Below are 21233 nucleotides of genomic sequence, written 5' to 3' on the forward strand. Positions count from 1 at the left end.
GTTGGACAAGGCAGGACAATAGTTCGGCATGGACCAGGTGGGCCAGAGGGCCTGTTTCTGAACTGTAGTGCTCAATGACTCAAAGGACGGGGAATAGTACTTGAAAGCAAAGCCACCCGTGGTACTGCAGAAGAAGCAGACAACAGTGTGAGAATGACAAGGGTGACAGAAGAAACATGAAAGGAAACAGAGCATATCGAGTCTTTAAAGTGAGGTCAAATCACAGAGCAGATGGGATAAGAGGAGAATGGATAGTGGTGTGGTTCAAGACAATTTGTCAATGGCAGAGTGCCCAATCGAGGATTGAATTGGAGATGAACCTTCAAGTGACTGACAACAGGAGGAGAAAAATGCCTACTCTGAAACAGTACTGTGCTGGTAATAAACAAAATGGATGGAGAGAAAGAGGAATAGTCTGGAGTTAAGCAGCTAACTAAAATCGTGTACCAGCTCAAGATGGCCACCTGGGAAAGACTGGAGTGAGACAAGAAACAGGTAGCTGAGAACTAAAGGTGGGAGCTCCAGTAATTCATTTCTAATCTAATCTTATCATGAAAGGGATCAATGAATGTGACTATAAAAAGAGACTATTTATTATACAAAGCATCACAGATGTTCCATGTGGAAGCAGGTGAAAGCCATTACCATAATATTTACAATTTACAATTCAAAAAAATGTACATAATGGAGGTCTGATGCTTGCTGCCAAAAGGATGCAATGATTATAGGAATTAATGTAAAGAATTATGAGTTATCAAATCTAAACTTTAATCTACTGATTTGTATTGTCAAGAGCTGAGCAGTAAGATATAAGCATTTAATCTTTGATTAGGAAAGGGCGCTATCCACAAATAAAAGGAAAGATGGCACATTTAATCCAATTTTTGAGAAATACATTCCAGCAAATAATTCAGAATGAATCCAATTAAAATGAAATTTGACCTAATGGAGGATGGTTTTTTTTATAATCAGTCCAGAATGTATTTGGGGTAAGTTTCACTTATTCTCCATTTACTAGTATTACTCATTTTGACTACTATAGAATTCAAAGGAAACAAAATTTTACATTGTGGTAATTTTTGATTGCAATTTTTCAGAACTTCATCTGCTGTAAATCCTTACAAGGACAATCTATTGTTTAACCAACAGGCTTCTCTCTACTCATTGTAAATGTTTATGCTGCCAGCAGACAACCTACAACATTCCTGATAAAGATTCATTCCATTACACTTCCTACAACCACACTAAAGAAATGCCTTAGTATTAAGGAGAGCCTAATCCAAATTCCTACACTGACAACAAGTCTACAGGCAAGCTGAAGCCTACTCAGCTGCCTCCTCCCAGAAATCCAATGAATATCTAGTCTACCCAATGAAAATAAAACTCCTGCCACAGAATTGAGGAGGATGCTATTTGGCCCAAAATGTCCATATCAGGCACGGATCAATTTAGGTTTAAAACGGAAAATGCTCGAAACATCCAGTCGTTTGGGGAAACATCTATGGAACGGGAAACAAAGTTAAAGTTTCAATTGAGTGACTTTCTATCAGAACTGGGAAAGAGAAATAAAAAAAAGGGAGATTTTGTGCTGCATGGAAAAGTGAGGAAGCTATAGGCAGGATTTTATTCAGAACTCTCTGGCTATTGATTGGTATGCTACAGATCTTTATGTGAAATAAAGATATAAGAAATATCTAAGTGTAATGTAATTGCAGGGAATTGTGGACACAGCTCAGCAAATCAGGAAAACCAGCCTTCCCTCCATGGGTTCAGTTTACACACCATGCAGTAAAGCCGCCAACATAATCAAAGACCCCACCATACCCACCCCAGATATTCTCTCTTCTTCCCATTTGCACTCTGTAAGAAGATACAAAAAATCTGAAAGCACATAACACCACCAGGCTTAATGATAGCTTCCATCATTATAAGACAATTGAATAGCCCCCCAATGTGATAAGATGGGGACTCTTGACCTCACAATCTGTTTGCACTGCACTTTCTCTGTAACTCTGTAATAATACATTCTGCATCCTGTTATTGCTTTTCCCTTGTACTGCCTCGATGTACTGATGCAATGAAATGATTTGCATGGATCGATTGCAAAACAATGTTTTTCATGTTACTTTGGTCCATCTGACAATAATGAATCAAATTACCAATTAAATTTACTAATTTAATAAAGGTTTTTGTGTCCACCAATATTTCTGACAATGAGATTCAGACCTGAACTACACTTAAGATGAAAAATATTTCACAATGTTTTCCAATTATCAACGCTCCTGGCTTATCAATTTCCTTGTTTAGGAACTTTAGGGGAATGATTGCTTCCTGGTTTAACCCTCGCATAACTCATTCTTTGTGCAGGACGGTGACTAAAACTGCACACAGCACTCTAGCTGTGGCCTTATAAATGCTTTACATCCAGCAGTAACTATATCCTCATCCACAAATCAAAGACAAAGTTGCTTTCACAAAACAGCCAGAAAACATGTCAGACAAGTTGTATTGTTCAAAAAGTAATCTCTGATGTGGAGTTAATCACTATGAACTCAATTAAAATAAATATTTCTTGGGCTAACTTTTAAGCAGTATTTTTACATAATGCTCTACATGTGTGCACATATGTCAGAAAAACTGACTATTGTACCTTTATCAAACAGATTTTAAGGGAAATTGAGAAAAAAAAAGATCCTCCCTCTGAGGCATGTATATAAACCAGGCTGTCAAGTACATGTGCTTAAGGGTTTCATTGTCAGAAGAAAACATTTCTTAAATTGTTCCTTAGCGAATTATATAGAATATTTGCTGTCTCATTCAAAGAAATACTGCAGCCAGCTGCTTTATGTAATGTTGTGCAGTCTCTGATAACAAGGTACAATAGTTTACATCAGCATCCAGCAAAACCTGAACAATGTGTAGCAGGGGGTTGTTCAGTGACAAAAGGATATCCAGGCCACAAGTGTGGAACTGTTTTTTTAAAATTTCAGGATATGGAAGCAACTGGCAGGGACAACTTTTATTGCCCTTCCCTACTTGCTTTGAAGTCAGTGGCTTGCAAGTCATTTTGAAGTAACATTGAAAAGTTACTCACATTGGTAACCTGAAGTCACATTAAGGCTGACTAGGTAAAGATGGTAGACTTCCTCCCGCAAAAATCAAGTAGAAACAAGATATTATTTTTGCAACAACCCAGTAATTTTGTGGCCTTAATTATAACTGATTGGCTTGTTCTTTATTTCGGGTTATCAGTTAAATAGTACATATGTACACCAAATGCTGGAGGATCTCAGCAGTCAGGCAGCATCCATGGAAATGATCAAACAGTTGACGTTTCAGGCTGAGACCCTCAATTGCTTGGCTGCCGCGACAGAATCTGAACTTGGGTCTCCACATTGTTCTTCCAGGCCTTTGTTGTTTACAAGGCCCTCCACTGGTCGGGGTGGACAATGAATGGTGTCCCAGCTGTCCATGTGATACGCAAGCCGGGCAGAACAATACGGAGAGCAAGCTGTTGCCCGTGTAGCAGTCTCCCCTCTTCAAGCAGCTGGTGAATCCAAAGGAATGGCAGAGACCAATACAGTTTGGCACCAGTGGTGTCACAGGAGTGGCCAACCAACATTGAACTTAAAGTAGGACTTGTCTTAGGGACTCCCCATCAGGGTTTACTCCCGAAGTCTTCTGAATGGAACACAAATTACACTCGTCAAGAATCTCTAAAGTGGCTACGATCCAGCAGTGTACCTGAATGGCCCCTCCTCCACCGCCTTCAAATTCATTCACTTTAGTGAAGACTACTGCAGTCTGACAACTTTTAACCAACAAACTGTGACCTTTCTACATTTCAGTCTGGCAGCAGGCACATGGGATCATGAGATCTGTACCAGGAAATACACTGCACCCCTTGTACAATAGGGTGGACTCTTTATCTCGCAGTCTATCTCACTACGACCCTGCACTTTATTTACTTGCACTGCACTTTCTCAGTGGCCTTCCCTTTGTTCTGCATTGTTATTGTTTTAGCTTATTCTAGCACAACGAACTGTATAATGATTTGATCTGTCCAGACAGTAGTCAAGATGAGCTTTTCACTGAATCTTGCTACATGAGCAACAGCTTGCTGTTGTTTGATGATGGGTGGTGGGGTTAGTGCTTTTGCTGAAGTGAGGGGAGAGTATTGATGCTTTTGTTACTGCTTGTGCATGGGGGGGGAGGGAGGGAGGATTTGCATTCTAATGGTTTTCTGTCTTTCATTCTTTGGGTTTTTTTTCCTCTCTGTTTCGTGGACGTCTGTGAAGAGTAAGAATTTCAGGTTGTATACTGTATAGATTCTCTGATATTCAATTGAACCATTGAATATGTGACAATAATAAACCATTACTAATTAGGTGCTGTGGCTTTTGGCAAGTTGGTACTCACTTATCTTCTTTTTGTCAGAGCTTCAGTTGCTTGTCTGCTTGTTAATTGGTACCATACATAGGGATCAATGAAGCTGCATGAGTTGGCAGGGAGGCAGGTTTTAATTCTGAAGAGGTAACCAAGCTTTCATTTTGGAAAAATGATTTGGTTATCAAATCAAGTTTATTGTCATTTCGACCATAAACTGCTGGTACAGTACACAGTAAAAATGAAACAACGTTCCTCCAGGTCCCTGGTGCTACATGAAACAACACAAAACTACACTGGACTATGTGAGACAGCACAAGGCTACACTAGACTATGTAAAACAACATAAAAACTGCACTAGACCACAGACCTGCACAGGACTACATAAAGTGCACAAAACAGTACAGGGCAGTACAATAATTAATAAACAAGACAATAGGCACAGTAGAGGACAAATTACAACATAATAATAAATGATGTAGATGTCAGTCTAGACTTTGAGTATTGAGGAGTCTGATGGCTTGGGGGAAGAAACTATTGCATAGTCTGGTTGTGAGAGCCCGAATGCTTCAGTACCTTTTGCCAGATGGCAGGAGGGAGAAGAGTTTGCGTGAGGGGTGTGTGGGGTCCTTCACAATACTGTTAGCTTTGCGGGTGCAGCTTGTGGTGTAAATGTCTGTAATAGTGGGAAGAGAAATCCCGATTATCTTCTCAGCTGACCTCACTATCTGTTGCAGGGTCTTGTGATCCGAGATGGTGCAATTTCCGAACCAGGCAGTGATGCAGCTGCTCAGGATGCTCTCGATACAACCTCTGTAGAATGTGGCGAGGATGGGGGGTGAGGGATGAACTTATCTCAGCCTTCACAGAAAGTAGAGATGCTACTGGGCTTTCTTGGCTATGGAGTTGGTGCTGAGGGACCAGGTGAGATTCTCTGCCAGGTGAACACTAAGGAATTTGGTGCTCTTAACGATCTCAACTGAGGAGCCATCAATGTTCAGCAGAGAGTGGTCGCTCCGTGCTGTCCTGAAGTCAACAACCATCTCTTTTGTTTTGTTCACATTCAGAGACAGGTTGTTGGCTCTGCACCAGGCCGTTAGACGCTCCACCTCCTCTCTGTATGCTGACTCATCGTTCTTGCCGATGAGACCCACTACAGTCGTGTCATCGGCGAACTTGATGATGTGATTTGAACTGTGTATTGCTTCACAGTCGTGGGTTCTTTCCATTATACTTTGTACAAGCTATTTTCTTTGCTCTCTGATTTTATCCTCTGGTTTTGTCTTCTGACAGAGAAGTTAACTGACATTTTCTGGACACAAAGACAGTACTTGCTCTTCACAGGTCTTCTGAGTTTACCCGTTTGAGAAAGCTGGTTCTAACATAAACCAAAGGGTTGAATTTCAGACAGATTATTGAAGATGACCCATCTTTGACATTAGAGGGCATCAACGGGAAAGTATCTGAATCCCTGCAGCCACACCTATCATGGAAGAAAATATTTATAATTGTTGGGTGTGAATCATGCCCCCCACCTTAAGACAGCATCGTAGGAGTTCCTCTAGTCACCAAAATTCTTCTATTGTTTCACAGGTGACTTGTTTTATCACAAGGTCAGAAATTGATAAAGATCTATACCATTGACAACTCCTCATCAAATGAAGGGGCCCATGCCTGCATGCAGCATGACCTGCACTACATTCTGATTTATGCTGACAAGAGGCAAGTGATATTTACAGCACCAAAGTGGCAGACAATGGCCATCTCCAACAAAAGAACATGGTATTGCCATCACTAAATTGTCCCACTGTCAGCATCCAGGGTATCACAGTTGTCCAGAAAATTCAACTGAACTAGTTGCAGGATACCCTGCAGAGAGTGATTTATGTCTGATACCACAAGGCATAGGTGAACAGCATGATGAAATACTGTCCATTTGCCTAAGTGCAGAACAAGCATCATTCAAGAAACTCAATGGCATCCAGGATGAAGTAACCTTCCCAACAGCACTCAATTGACTACCTAAGCAATCATTTTCTCAAGCTCTCGTAGAGTGTTTCCATCGGCTGCTAGCTGCAAAGTCCAATGGACTTCCTCAGCCAGGCTTCTCCAGTACTATCTCCCAAACTCATCTAGTCACCATCAAAAAACACAGGATATTGGAAACACTGCCACCCACAGGTTCCCTGAATGACGAACAGTGCGCTGTTGACTTTGAGAACTCACCAGGCCTTCAACATTGCTGGATCTTAATCCTGTAATTTCATTCCCATCTGCATTGTGGAATTTGGTCTCTCAGGATAATTGTAGAGTGGTTCATTACCACCGAGTCAAGTGCAGTTAGCGGTGGTTACTAAATGCTAGCATTGAAGTTGTCACCCAGATTCTGGGAAACAGATAAACAAGAAAGAAAAATGCTAAATCATTCTCCTCCACTGAACTGAATGCATTCTCACATGGACAATCACCTGCTTCGACTCTATTCACTTCTAAAAGCGTTACTGTGGGGACTCAAAGAACATGTGAAACATTTCCTGTCCCTTTTGTTGCTGTTCCTCTCTGTGCCTTGTGGCACACTGCACAGCAACCTTGCTGTTTCTTCAGCATTTGTCTGCTTTATTACGAAGCCGAGTTGCTAGCTCGACGCTGAACCCAGCACGGATGGAAAGTGTGCAAGAAGCTACCCGGCTTCAAACCTGGGTCCATTTGCACTGAAGTCCAGTGCAGATGCCACTTAGCACTGGCTGGCTATTCACGCCCTTTGATTCACCACTTTTTCCAGTGCATTGAAATGTTTTGTGCAACTTGCCCTGAACTAAAGCACTCAATCACCTGACATTTCAGTAACCTCTCACTGTCACACAGCCATTTCTTACTCTTTTTTGACTTCATAGTAGACAGGCTGACTAACAACATTTACTGGATCCCATGGACTGTCACCATTACATTTCCTCCCACCCAGCTTCTACCAAGGGCTCAGTCCCGTTCCACAGGTTTCTCCCGCTCAAGAGGCACAAGAGTTGTAAAGATCAGAAGCAGGCCCTATAGCCTAACTCATCCATAATAAAGTTGCCTACCTGAGCTAGTATTATTTGCCTGTGCTCCTTTTATCACATCCCTGTCTAAACGTTTTGTAAAACCTATGTCCCCTAGTTTTAAACTCCTCTGCTCTGGGAAAAAAGACTGATTAGTCACCTTATCTATACCACTCATGATTTTATATACCTCTGTAAGATCATCTCTGTTCCCCCCCCCCACCCCCCGAGCCTCCTATGCTCCAGGGGAAAAAGCCCTAGCCTATCCAATCACTCCTTATAACTTAAGACCTCTAGTTCTGGTAAGATCTTTGTGAATATCTTCTATCTTCTGCACCCTTCCTACCTTAATAACATCCTTCATGTAGCTGGATGATCAGAACTGCACATAATACTACAGCTGCATTCTCACCAATAAGTCCTCTTGTCAATTCTTTTTCAACATTTTTTCAAAAATCTCAATCAAATTCATAAGATATGCTTTCTAAATGCACAAAGTCATGTTGACCATCCCAAATTAGTTCTGAATACAACTAGAACCTGCCTCTCTAAATCCACCCCCCCCCCCAGTAACTTTCCCACCATGCTCAGTGGTCTGTAGCTCCCTGGCTTGTCCTCGCATCCCTTCTCAACATTAGCCACCCTCCAATCTTCTAGTAGCTCACCTATGCTTAACAATGGCACAATATTTCTGCTAGGCACCCAGCAATTACTTCACCAGCTTTCCACTGTGTCCAATGATATACGTAGTCAGGCACTGGGGTTTTATCCAACTTTAAACACTTCAAAACATCACTATTGTCTTCCCTGAACTCTCTACCTTCCATGATCTCTGCAGTAAGCAATGCAGACGGGAAACATTCATTTAAGACCTTGTCCATCCCCTGAATCTCTCCACATAGATGACCACATTAACTCTTAAAGGGACCTACTCTCCCTAGTTACCAATTTGCGTATGTGTGTAAATATATATTATTCCATTTCCTGCACTTCTGCTGTTACTCTTTCTTCACACCCCCAGAACTGGGAATTACTTTGTCCTCACCTTTTGCCCCACTAGCTTCCACACTTCTGACGATGCTGACCTGTTGCTACTGCTAAGTACAATTTTACTTCCTTCTTTCAACATTCCAATTAAAGTTTTCCCGTCGTGATACCATGGTTCACTCCTCCATTTCCTCCAGCCCTTCCCACGGCACTTTTCCACGCAAACAGAAACTGAAGCAACACCTGCCATTTTACCACAAATCTTCCTTATGATCCTTGCAGGTGGAACTGTGATTTGGTTTTACTTCTTCTGAGTTATTACCTAGCAGTTGCTGCCTATGATCGGATGTCCTCTATAGGGAGAGTGCCAAATGCACACTGAGTGAAATAACTCCGCTCAATGTGATTGCCAGCTTTTGGTTGACTGTCATTTTAATTCCTTATCTCACTCCCACTCTGACAACTCTGTCCTCAGCCTACGACTCTTGTCGAATGAATCTCAATGTAAGCTAAAAGAACAGTATTTTATTGTCCAAGGCAGCTCATCACAGCTTTGGGATTCACCAACAATTTTAGATAATCACATTTCCTGTTTCTATTTCAGATTTCCAGTTACTTTCCATTTGTAATTTTAGATACATGATCTCTTCCATCACCTTACATCTCCTTCAGACTAAGCCCCTTTTCATTTAATCCACCACCATTATCCCAATCCTTTATTATCATTTTTGTCACCAATAGCTTCCACCCACTTTAGTTTCCTTATCTCCCTTCTCACTCCGTGCCTGACTTTTATATGATCACAAGACACTGCTGGTTATCAAGTACTGCGAGTTGCTCGGTAGTGATGGTGCTGGACCTATTGTTGTGTTGTCACTTGCTACATACCGTTGTTGTGCTGAGGCTGTGTGCAGTCTAAAAAAAAAGAGTGAGTGATTGTCTAGGAAGCTTTTCTTGTGATTGCAAGACCCAGTTGGACATTGGTAATGTAGAATACTGCAAGTCCAGATCACTGGCTCATTGGTGAGTCCGATGGCATGGAAGCTCAGTTGTGGCGAGGACTAGCTGTGGGGTAGCCTATTGTAGTCGCTCAGGAAAGTAGATGCCGAGGCAGTGTGGGAGAAAGCAGAGGCCTCTGGAGCCCATGCTGGGATGGGGCTAGCACCTCTCATTGGTGCTGCCCTTCAGTGTTCCCTTGGTGCTGCTCTCCAGTGTCCGCTCGGTAGAAGAATGAATGGACCAGGACAACATTCCAGACAGCATCATTCTACAAGCCATGCCATTCAGAGATCTGGGCTATATTTTTTTTGTGACCATATGCTTCTTGCTATCATAACCATAAGTGCTATGTGCTTTGTGCTGTGTGCTGCTGGTAATGTGTTTTGTACCTTGGCCCACAGAGGAATGCTGCTCTGTTTTGCTGAGTTAACTCAGTTTCTCTCCACAGATGCTCCTTGACCTGCTGTGCATTTAAATCATTTTCTACTTCTACCTGCACAGCCTTTTATCTGTATACCCTGCGCAAATGATCATACACTGGCAACATTTTCGTTCTGCAATCTGTACAGGCTGGGATACTGCAAACAGCTGTTGCCTTGACTAGTATATTTTCACTTGCTTCTGCTGATTGTGTGTGGCTTGATAAACCACTGCCCACTACATCCCTCCCCCCCCAACAGCAAGGGTAGTCCTCCAACCTTATTTAATGACCTGCTGAGGCTCATTCCCCATGCACGTATGCCCTGTGTTATAAGTATGTGGATGTGAGACATTTCCTGATTTATCAGAGCCTGTGATGCTTTCGATGTTGAACTGCAGCACCCATAATACATGGGAGTGTAATTAGGCCATTCAGGCCATTGTGGCTGCTTCCCATTCCATCAGAGCTGATTTATTACTCCCTTTCATCTAGAGGAGACATTCACTGCCAAGCTGATTCTACTACATGCTTGATAAATCTACGCAAGGTGGTGTTTTGGCCAGATCCAAAATTTGAATTTCAACTAAATAAGATACAAGAAGGACATACTTCCTCAGGGGCACAAATCAGCATATCACTGGCACACAGAGGTAAAGGATCCACCAGTTGGGAAGATTTGAGAGTACTGAACTGAACAGCCCCATCACGACACCCAAGATGTCTGCAATTTGATGCATTGTTGCCATTTTGCTCTCAGTGAAGAAACCAAGCAGCAAGCGAAAGAGGGTAATAAAGGAAGCCCTCGAGATAGTGAGCATAAGATTGATGTGTTGCCAGGTGTGCCATAGGCAAGTCAGCAATCTGGACCATTTAATAGAAAATAATTCCAATTAAATTTTAAATTAGTCTTAGCTCAAATATATTGCCAATGCAATGTCTGTGCTCACGTCTGCATTAAATTTCTCATTTGAATTCTTTGCACTGGAATCATTAGAGTGTCCATTGAGACCTGGCATGTTGACTACCTGAGCTTCATGAGGGGAAGTATAACTGCAGAATAATATGCCAAATGGGAAAAAAAATCGGAAATAAAAGCAGTAAACGCTGGGAACACTCAGCATATCCGATAGCGTCCATGGAAAAAGGAAGCTTTTCACGGATTGAACCCCTTAGTAAAAACTTGCCTGTCTGGAACCATCTTATTTTAACACCGTCATATCAAAGATGAACATTATATTTAATATTAATAGATACCTATGTGTATATAGGTTTATTTATGTTGATGTTAGGTAGAGATAAGCAGCAACTCTCAAGTAATACAGCAGTGCCTGGGACATTAATATATTAATGTTGTTCTACATAATGTAATTGATTGATAGAAACATAGAAATCTACAGCACATTACAGGCCCTTCAGCCCATAATGTTGTGCCAACCATGTAACCTACTCTAGAGACTGTCTAGAATTTCCCTACCGCATAGCCCTCTATTTTTCTAAGCTCCATGTACCTACCTAAGAGTCTCTTAAAAGACCCTGTTGTATCCACCTCCACCACCTTCACTAGCAGTGCATTCCACGCACCCACTCCTCTCTGTGTAAAAAAACTTACCTCTGACATCCCCCTTGTACCTACTTCCAAGCACCTTAAAACAATGTCCCCTCGTGCCAGCCATTTCAGCCCTGGGAAAAAGCCTTTGGCCATCCATACGATCAATGCCTCTCATCATCTTGTACACCTCTATCAGGTCACCTCTCATCCTCCATCACTCTAAGGACAAGTTCAATCAAGCTATTCTCATAAGGCATGCTCTCCAATCCAGGCAACATCCTTGTAAATCTCCTCTGCACTCTTTCTATAGTTTCCACATCCTTCCTGCAGTGAGGTGACCAGAACTGAACATAGACTGATAAAGTGCTACACTCAGTACTATACGTGTGCACATTACAAATGGAGTCAAACAGCAAAGAAGCAGACCCTTCAGCCCACTTTGTCTATGCAAACCAAACTGTCTCCCTAAGATAGTCTCATTTGCCTGTGCTTGGCCTATATCCCTCATAACCATAAGATCACAAGATACAGGAGGAGAATCAGGCCATTTGGCCCATCGAGTCTGCTCCATCATTTCATCATGGCTGATCCATTTTCCCTCTCAGCCCAATCTCCTGCCTTTTCTCTGTATCCCTTCATGCCCTGACTAATCAAAAATCTATCAACCTCTGCCTTAAAAATACCTAATGACTTGGCCCTCCATAATTGTACGTGGCAACAAATTCCACAGATTCACCATTCTCTGGCTAGAGAAATTCCTTCTCATGTCCACTCTAAGTGGATGTCTTTCTATTCTGACAACTCCTCCACATCCACTCTATCGAGGCCTTTCAACATTTGATAGATTTTAATGAGGTCACCCCTCATTCTTCTGAATTCCAGTCAGTACAGGCCAGGAGCCATCAAACACTCCTCATATGACAAGCCGTTCAATCCCAGAATCATTTTCGTGAACCTCCTTTGAACCCTCTCCAATGTCAGCACATCCTTTCTTAGGTACTCCCAATACTCCAAGTGAGGCCTATCCATGTGCTTGTCTAATTGTCTTTTAACCACTGTAAATATACCCACATCTACAATTTCCTCTGACAGCTCATTCTAAGTTCCCACCACCATCTCTGTGAAAAAAATTCCCTTCAGGTCCCTTTTAAATCTTCCCCCTAATAAACTTATGCCCTCTAATTTAGAGCCCCCCACACAAACCCTGGGGAAAAGACTGCAACCATGTACCTTACCCATGCCTCTCATGACTTTATATGCCTCTGAAAGGTCACCTCCTCCGCAGCCTCTTAAACTCCAGGGAAATAAGTGCCAGCTCATTCAGTCTGCCCGTGTAATTCAAGCCCTCCAGTCCCGGTAACACATTTATGAATCGTCTGTGCACTCTTACCAGCTTAATAACATCCTTCCTCTAGCTGGACAATCAGACAGCACATGATACATTGGACTTAATGTGATTCCAAGAGATTTAGTTACTTATTTTGTTTTTTTCTACATGTAATTCCATATTGTTTGGAAGAGCAGTGACAAGTCATGTTAAAGATAATATATGCTTTTCCTGCTGAATGAGTAAGACCTGCTGAAGAGTGGGCATTAGTCCACTCCCCAGACCATCTGAGTGGCATTTACCCTGTTTTTCTGCACCAGACTTAGGAATGAATCGATAAATTACATACAACAAAACATCAGATAAGTTTACACACAAATTGTGTGAAGTCCAAGTGAGGGTCTAGGGTGCATTCATAAACACCTTCCACAATACCTTCAGCTGTCATCAGCTATTTCAGGGTTTAATAGGATGGGCTGGTACTGAAAAGAGAGAGATTATTTTTAAGCATTCTTACCGAATTACGTAATTTCAGAATCCATTTCTAAATGCCAACAGCTTCATATAGTCAGTGATGTCAGCCAGGTCTAGTCCTGTGCCAATTCTCCCCTACTTTAAGGATCTGACCTACTTGCAGCTTCTGATTGTGACAGGACATGGTAGCCACACTTGAATAAAAACAGAAGAAATCTAAGGAAGTTGCTGTCCAGTTCCATTTGCTAGTTAAAGCCCAAATTGTTTCAAAAGAAAGTAGACCATGTCATCTTCAACTGGCTCCACTTTTACGTATACAAGGTCTCTGAATATATTCCACTGCTTTAAGGTAATGGAACACAAAATAACCATCGCCATTAAGCGTGCCGCTGGAAATCTCAGAGTATTTCGTTGGTGCTCAACTACGTGATTAACTGGGTTTAACTGTCTTGAGTGAGAACTCATTTCCTGGTATTAGTCCGCAAAGCTCTGAGGATAAATTCCCTTTATTATTAATAAAATATAAAACTGAACCACACAAGAGAAAAGTTAAGTAGACATTATGTGATCTAACTTATTTCAATACGCGAAGTCACAACTTGTCAGGTGCAAGCATCATATATATATTGGATTTACTTGTATCTTTATCGACTTCTGGGAGATTTCACTAGACTTTAGCTGGAGTTAGTGTGGGAACACACCTGAAGGTTTATCTATGACTGATATACACACATAGTGCCTATAAAAAGTATTCATCCTCTTGGAAGTTTTCATGTTTTATTGTTTTACAACATTGAATCACAGTGGAATTAATTTGGCTTTTTGACACTGATCAACACAAGAAGATTATTTCATGTCAAAGTGAAAACAGATCTCTGCAAAGTGATCTAAATTAATTACAAATATAATACACAAAATAATTGATTGCATAAGTACTCACCCCCTTTAATATGACATACCAAATCATCACTGGTCCAGCCATTCAGTTTTAGAAGTCACATAATTAGTTAAATGGAGACCTGTGTGCAGTTAAGGTGTTTCAATTCATTGTAGTAAAAATACACCTGTATCTGGAAGGTCCAACTGCTGCTGAGTCAGTATCCTGGCAAAAACTACACCATGATGATAAAAGAACATTCCAAGCAACTCTTTGTAAAGGTTATTGATAAGCACAAGCTCGGAGATAAAAGAAAATTTCCAAGCCATTGAATACCCTCCAGGGTTCAGTTAGGTGAATCATCAAGAAATGGAAAGAATATGGCACAGCCGTAAATCTGCCTAGAGCAGGCCATCCTCAAAAACTGGGAGACCGTGCAAGAAGGGAACTAGTGAGGGAGGCCACCAAGAGACCTACGATAACTCTGGAGGAGTTACAAGCTTCAGTGGCTGAGGCGAGAGAGACTGCACATACAACTGTTGCCCAGGTGCTTCACAAGTCACAGATTTATGGGACAGTAACAAAGAGAAAGCCACTGTTGAAAAAAATTCACATGAAATCTCAGCTAGAGTTTGCCAGAAGGCATGTGGGAAACCTTGAAGAGAGCTGGAAGAAGGTTCTATGGTCTGATGAAACCAAAATTGAGCTTTTTGACCATCACACTTAACACTATGTTTGGCGTAAGCCAAAGAGCGCACATCATCAAGAACACACCATCCCTACCACATGCCGGTGGCTGCATCGTGCTGTGGGGATGCTTCACTGCAGCAGGCTCTGAAAGGCTTGTGAAGATAGAGGGTAAAATGAATGCAGCAAAATACAGGGAAATCCTGGAGGAAAACCTGATGCCATCTGCAAGAAGACTATGACATGGGAGATTTGTTTTCCAGCAAGATAATGACCCCAAGCATAAAGCCAAAGCTACACAGGAATTGCTTAGAAACAACATAGATAATATCCTGGAGTGGCTAAGTCAGAGTCCAGACCTCAGTCCAATTGAGAATTCGTGGTTGGACTTGAAAAGGGCTGTTCACTCATATTCCCCATGCAATCTGACAGAGCTTGAGCAGTTTTTAAAAGAAGAATGGGGAAAAATTGAGCATCCAAATGTGCAAAGCTGACAGAGACCTATCCAAATAGATTCAAGGCTGTAACTGCTGCCAAAGGTACATCTACTAAATACTGATTGGAAGGGGGTGAATACTTATGCAATCAATTATTTTGTGTTTATATTTGTAATTAATTTAAATCACTTTGTAGAGATCTGATTTCACTTTGATATGAAAAAGTCTTTTTCTGTTGATTAGTGTCAAAGAAGCCAAATGAAATCCACTGGGATTCAATGTTGTAAAACAATAAAACATGAAAACTGTATATATTTATAATGTTTTCTTTCAATTATAAATTTTCAGGTACAGAGTCAACTATAATTACAGTTGACAATAATAACAACTTATACCTAAATAATTTAGTACAGATTTTGCTATTTTCCCCTGGAAACACCTTGCCGAAGGACATTTACTAGCAGTCAGCTTACATCTTCTGCACTTCACTTCTAATTTGACAGTAATGCGAGAAATCCCAAATTATTTTGGGTTCTGAATATTCTTAGTGTTTAACCATGATTCAGGAGCTATTTCTTCAGCTGACCTTGTCAATCCCTATGCTGCAGGGCTACTCCTATCAAACAGATGGACTAAAACCATTATTACTACAGAAAACAGAAAATACTTGAACAGAACTGAGGAAGCCAACCCAATCTAAAATTGCAAAGGTATAACAGATCATACTAATACCAGAATTTTCTTTATGTATATACTATTTTCCAAACTTGTTGCCATTATCAGTCTGATAGTTCAGAACATGCTGTTGAGATTACCTTCCTCTTGCAATTAGGAAACAATGTGATCCAATGAAACCTAGAAAGCTGAGAACACCTTCTCTGACCATCTAGCACATCTGTGGGCTTTATCTTTCATTCCAGAAATAAATTCTGATTTCCAAGAGAACGCATGGAGCTGGTCTCTCTAACCAGCAGCAGAAATAGCTAATTCCTATTGCTTGCGTTTGAGGTTGAAGGCAGAAAAGTCAGAACAGTTAGGAGGAGGGATAGGGTGAAGAGATAAGTGAAACAAAAGTTCAAAGTAAATTTATTATCAAAGTACATATACGTCACCACATTCAACCCTGAGATTTATTTTCTTTGGCCATTCATGGAAAATATAAGAAAAAGAATAGAATTAATGAAAGACTGCCCCCAACAGGTTGGACAATCAATGAGCAAAAGACAATAAACTGCAACTAGAAAAAGAAAAAAAAAGAAATAATCATAATAATAAATAAATAAGCAATAAATATCAAGAACACGAGATGAAGAGTTCTTGAAAGAGAAATCCATAAGTTATGGGAACATTTCAGTGATGGGGCAAGTGAAGTTGAGTGAAATTATCCCTTCTGGTTCAGGAGCCTGATGGTTGAGGGGTAATAACTGTTGCTGAACCTGGTGGTGTAGATCCTGATGCTCCTGTACCTTCTCCCTGATGGCAGCAGTGAAAAGAGAGCATGGTCTGGGTGGTAGGGGTCCTTGATGATGGATACTGCTTTTCTGTGGCAGGCCTCCATGCAGATATGCTCATTGGTGCGGAGGGCTTTACCTGTGATAGATGGGGTCGTATCCGCGACCTTTTGTAGGATTTTCTGTTCAAGGCATTGGTATTTCCATACCAGGCCGTGATGCAACCAGTCAATATACTCTCCACTGCACATCTATAGAAGTTTGTCAAAGTTTTAGAAGTCATACCGAATCTTTGCAAACTTCTAAGAAATTAGAGGCACTGCCTCTACATTCTATAGGGTGCAGTTGAAGTGCAGGTTCAGTCATAACTCAAACAGCAGCATCATGGGCAGCCAGAACATCTTCCAAGGATCATTCACTCGAGCCACCCTCCCCAGACCTCGAAAAACTCAGTTTTCATTACCAGCACTTGCCCACCCGCCTTCCAGTGTACCTCGTAGGTCTCCTCCACAACTAATTTAAGGAATGCTAATGCCAAATGCAAAATTTCAGAAATTTTTGTACAGCAATTTGGTTTACATTAGAACATAGTTAACTGGGGAAAAAAATAAGCAGTAGGTTTATTCAAGTCTATACTGCTTCAGTATGTGCTTGATTTTTACCCAGGTTCTCCCAGTGGTACCTCAGGGTCCAATCCACCAGTTTACTCTTCAATTTCAGCCACACCAAATACCTTCTTTAAAAGGTGCTGTTAGCCTTCAAATTGTAACCCTGCATGTCAATTTTCCACACCTAGCCGTCCACCCAATTCCAGACAACTTGAATTGAATTGACTTTATTTCTTACATCCTTCACATAAGTGAGGAGTAAAAATCTTTCCGTTATGTCTCTGTCTGAATCTGCAATGTGCAAATCATAGTAATTTGTAATAAATAGTATGTACAGTAAGATATACAACATAACAGTCAATATAGCTTAGAAATACAATTGTGTTCGCATGAACTTCACCCCTACAAGGTGCAGACAGTAACCAAATATTACTGTGTGTTCTTAATATGAAACAAAATCCAAATGACGAGGAGCACAAATTTTTTTTGTGACAAGGGCTCATTGAGCTCACTGTAAAACCAGACAGCAATGCAAGAAAGCCTCATTTGTTTGCAATGGTACTAACTTTGCAACAAATGTCCTTTCACAAATATTCATCTAATATCCCTTTGACTTAACTTTATTAACTACAATCTGTTCTGGATTCTAGTGGATGGTTCAACTTTTACACACTTTCAAACTTTTAATACTTTTATTTGATCCCTACTAAAGATGCTGTGTCCTGGCGCCAAGTTAAAGTTAAAAGAAAACTTATTTTCAAAGTATGTATATGTTTCCATACACTACCTTGAGATTCATTTTCTTGTAGGCATTTTTGGGAAAATAAATACAATAGAATTTATGAAAAACTATACGTAAATGAAGATGGACAACAACCAATGTGCAAAAGACAATAAAAAATAATACCTAGAACAGGAGTTGCAAAGAGTTCTTGAAAGTGAGTCTGTAGGTCATAGATTCAGTTCAGAATTGTGGTGATTGAAGTTCCTCACATTGGTTCAGGAGCCTGATGGTTGTAGGGTATTAGCTGTTCCTGAACCTGGTGGTGTGGGACCTTCTGCCTGGTGGCAGTAGCAAAAGTGCATGGCCTGGACAGTGGGATTCCTTGATGATGGATTCTACTTTCTTCTGGCATTGCTCCATGTAAATGTACTCAATGGTAGAGAGGTCTTTGCCTGTGATAGACTGGGCCATATCCGCCACTTTCTGCATTTTTCCATTCCTGGCTTTGGTGTTTTCATACCAGACTGCAATGTAACCAGTTAGGACACTCTCCACTGTGCATCTACAGAAGTTTGTCAAAGTTTTTGATGACCTGCCAAATCTATGCAAATTTCTAGGAAGGTCGAAGCACTGTGTGCCTTCTTTCTGATGGCACTTGCGTGCTAGATCCTCTGATATGCAATTGCCAAGGAAGTTAATGCTATTGGCCCTCTCCACCTCTGATCTCCTAATGACAACTGGTTCATGGACCTCAGATTCTTCTTCCTGTGGGTGATATCAGCTCTTTGGTTTTGCTGATGTTGAATGAGAGGTTCCTTTTGCGGCGCCACTCAACCAGACTTCCAGTATCCCTTCTACATGCTGATTCATCACTGCCTTTGATTTGGTTAACAACAGTACTGTTGCCTGCACAATTTAAATGTGGCATTAGAGTTGTACTTAGCCACCCAAACATAGGCATTAAGTAGATATAGCATGAGGCCAAGCACAGAACCGTGCGTGCACCTGTACTGATGGTGAGCCTGGAAGATGTTGTTGCTAATCCAAACCAACTTCTGCCAGTGAGGAAATCGAGTCCTCTGGAAGGAAGCCACACTTAATAGCTTGAATGCTGAGGCGCTGAATTCAAGTCACTGCATTGGTATTTTCCCGCAAGGAGTATGTGATCACAGAATCACTACGGATATATAATTTCTCCTGTAGATGATATCATCTCATCAACTCTACATTGCACCTTTCTCATCTCACCAAACTGTTTTTCATGAGTAAATAGTTTCCAGTAGCAGTATAGCCATCATTCACTATGAATTCAACACTGCCCTTCATTTACTCACTGATCCTTTATCAGTTTACGTCACCTTCCAGTCATTTAAATTCTTCTGTTCTCTGGCACATCAGAGGCCCTGCCTTCTATTCTCTCCCTAGCCCCAACTTTTATCTGCATTTTAAAACTTTCTTTTGCTCTAGTGGACCCGAAACATTAATTGTTTCTCCCTCTCCTGACCTGCTGAGTATTGACAGCATTTTCTATTTTATTTGCATCTTCTTGATATTCATCAGTCCCATATGAAGTCACAGACCAGACAAAGGCTAGTACCCAGAAACAGACTGCAAGCATAACACCACCAAACAATTGCAGCTGAGATCAGAACTCAACTCTGACTGCTGGTCAAACTCTGCCAACTGCTAGTAGTTTATTACTTGGAGCATTGTGCACTATTGAAGTAGTTCACTGTAAGAGGTGAAATGCAGCAAGATAAAATGGACAACTCTCATTGTCATGACATATACGCAGTGGTCTATCAAAGAATGGACGCATCAACAAACTGGACAACTCTGTCCCCATGCCACACGGCAAAGCATGGTGGTGGGAGATGGCGACTGGAAAGCAATACAAGAAAGAGCACCAACAGTTCGTCAATGTGCAGGACATGTGAATTTTGTCAATATGCAGAAAACGTGAATTCTGAATGATTTCTTTCATCACAGCCAAATAGAATCAATACAGGTTAGTAATTGTGTAAATATGATTTAGAGAATCAAGTACAAATCAGATCAAACAACTGACAAATCAGCCATTGTCAAAATGGGTCATCCTTTGAATTCAGTGGATTTGCTCAACATTGATTGGTTGTTTGCTCATTTAACATGAAAGCATCAGCATTTTCAATAGGCAGCTCTACCGAGGACAACAGTTATCTCAGTGCTGATGCTGCCACAGTACGAGTTCAGCCAAAGGTAATTATTTTTCATAGCCTTACTGGCTGAACAGCACCGCTCCTCTTGACAAAATATTGTTGCAGTGGTGCAGCAAGTACCTCAGAATGGACATGATTTTCATGTGTGTAAGTATTTATTGAAAAAGTTATCCCATGAAATCTAAAGAGAATGACAGAAGACGCTAATATTCTTTTCAATTAGGACCCCTCAGACGAGCCGGCTAGACTGTCTGATGGCTGTTGAAATGTGTAACATACCATTATCACTGGGCTGATGTAGATTAGCAACCTGACAACCAATTCAGCAGTACGACAATGATCTATAACCCGTTACATTTGGATATTGTGATTAATCGACATTCTCAGGCACCGTGTCGTGTTCTGCAGTATTCATAGTTTTCTCTCTTAGATTTAGGAAAGTTTAACATTTGCCTTTCTTTAACAAATACTAGATTCAATCAAAAACTTGATTAAAAAAGGTAACTATAGTTCATTTAAATTTTCCAAAACTGAGACTATTTGCATTGAACTCTAGGGAAATTGTTTATATATTCTGAGGATGTTCAATGCTCATGCAGATTTTTACTAAATGCATCACTCATATGTATATGAATACGTTATAATTTTTTTGAAGAATTGCAGTCACTATTTTATAACAAGTTCTGCAGGTGAAACAAATTTTTCAATTGTGTAGCATTAACTCTATAAAGGCCTCTGGTCCTGAGACAATATTGCTGTTCAACTGCACAGCTGTGTCTAATTATCACTCTTTTGAGCTCATGGGATAAAATTTAAATGAATTTGCATGATGCTTTGAGCAAAATAAAAGAAATCTGTATTAATTTTGATTGGACAATGCGGTTATATATTGATGATAATGGTTTGACCGCATGTCATTTCCTCACTTACCACTATAGATATGCGTACACGTTTCGACTTTCTGTGCTCTGACATTGCCTGATTCTTTGATGGAAAGAGGATAATTCAGGTTATACATCTCTTGTAGCACCATCAGGGATGAAGCCTTGCATCTGCCTTAAAATTAGCTGCAA

At 40.8% G+C, this 21233-nt stretch overlaps 1 protein-coding gene across 2 annotated transcripts in view; it reads right to left on the reverse strand.

The window, feature by feature from the left end:
* The window catches only part of LOC134345279 (chloride channel protein 2-like), a 556059-nt gene that overhangs the window by 45286 nt on the left and 489540 nt on the right, over nucleotides 1-21233 (reverse strand). Inside the window, exon 20 of one of the 2 annotated variants that reach the window (XM_063045695.1) lies at nucleotides 21091-21144. The exons of the other annotated variant lie outside the window; for it this stretch is intronic. Within the exon in view, the coding sequence (XP_062901765.1) occupies nucleotides 21091-21144 (54 nt within the window). The remainder of the gene's footprint in view (nucleotides 1-21090; nucleotides 21145-21233) is intronic. 2 annotated transcript variants of the gene reach the window in all.

This window comes from Mobula hypostoma, chromosome 4 (assembly GCF_963921235.1).
Source record: "Mobula hypostoma chromosome 4, sMobHyp1.1, whole genome shotgun sequence".
NCBI classification, from domain to species: Eukaryota; Metazoa; Chordata; class Chondrichthyes; order Myliobatiformes; family Myliobatidae; genus Mobula; species Mobula hypostoma.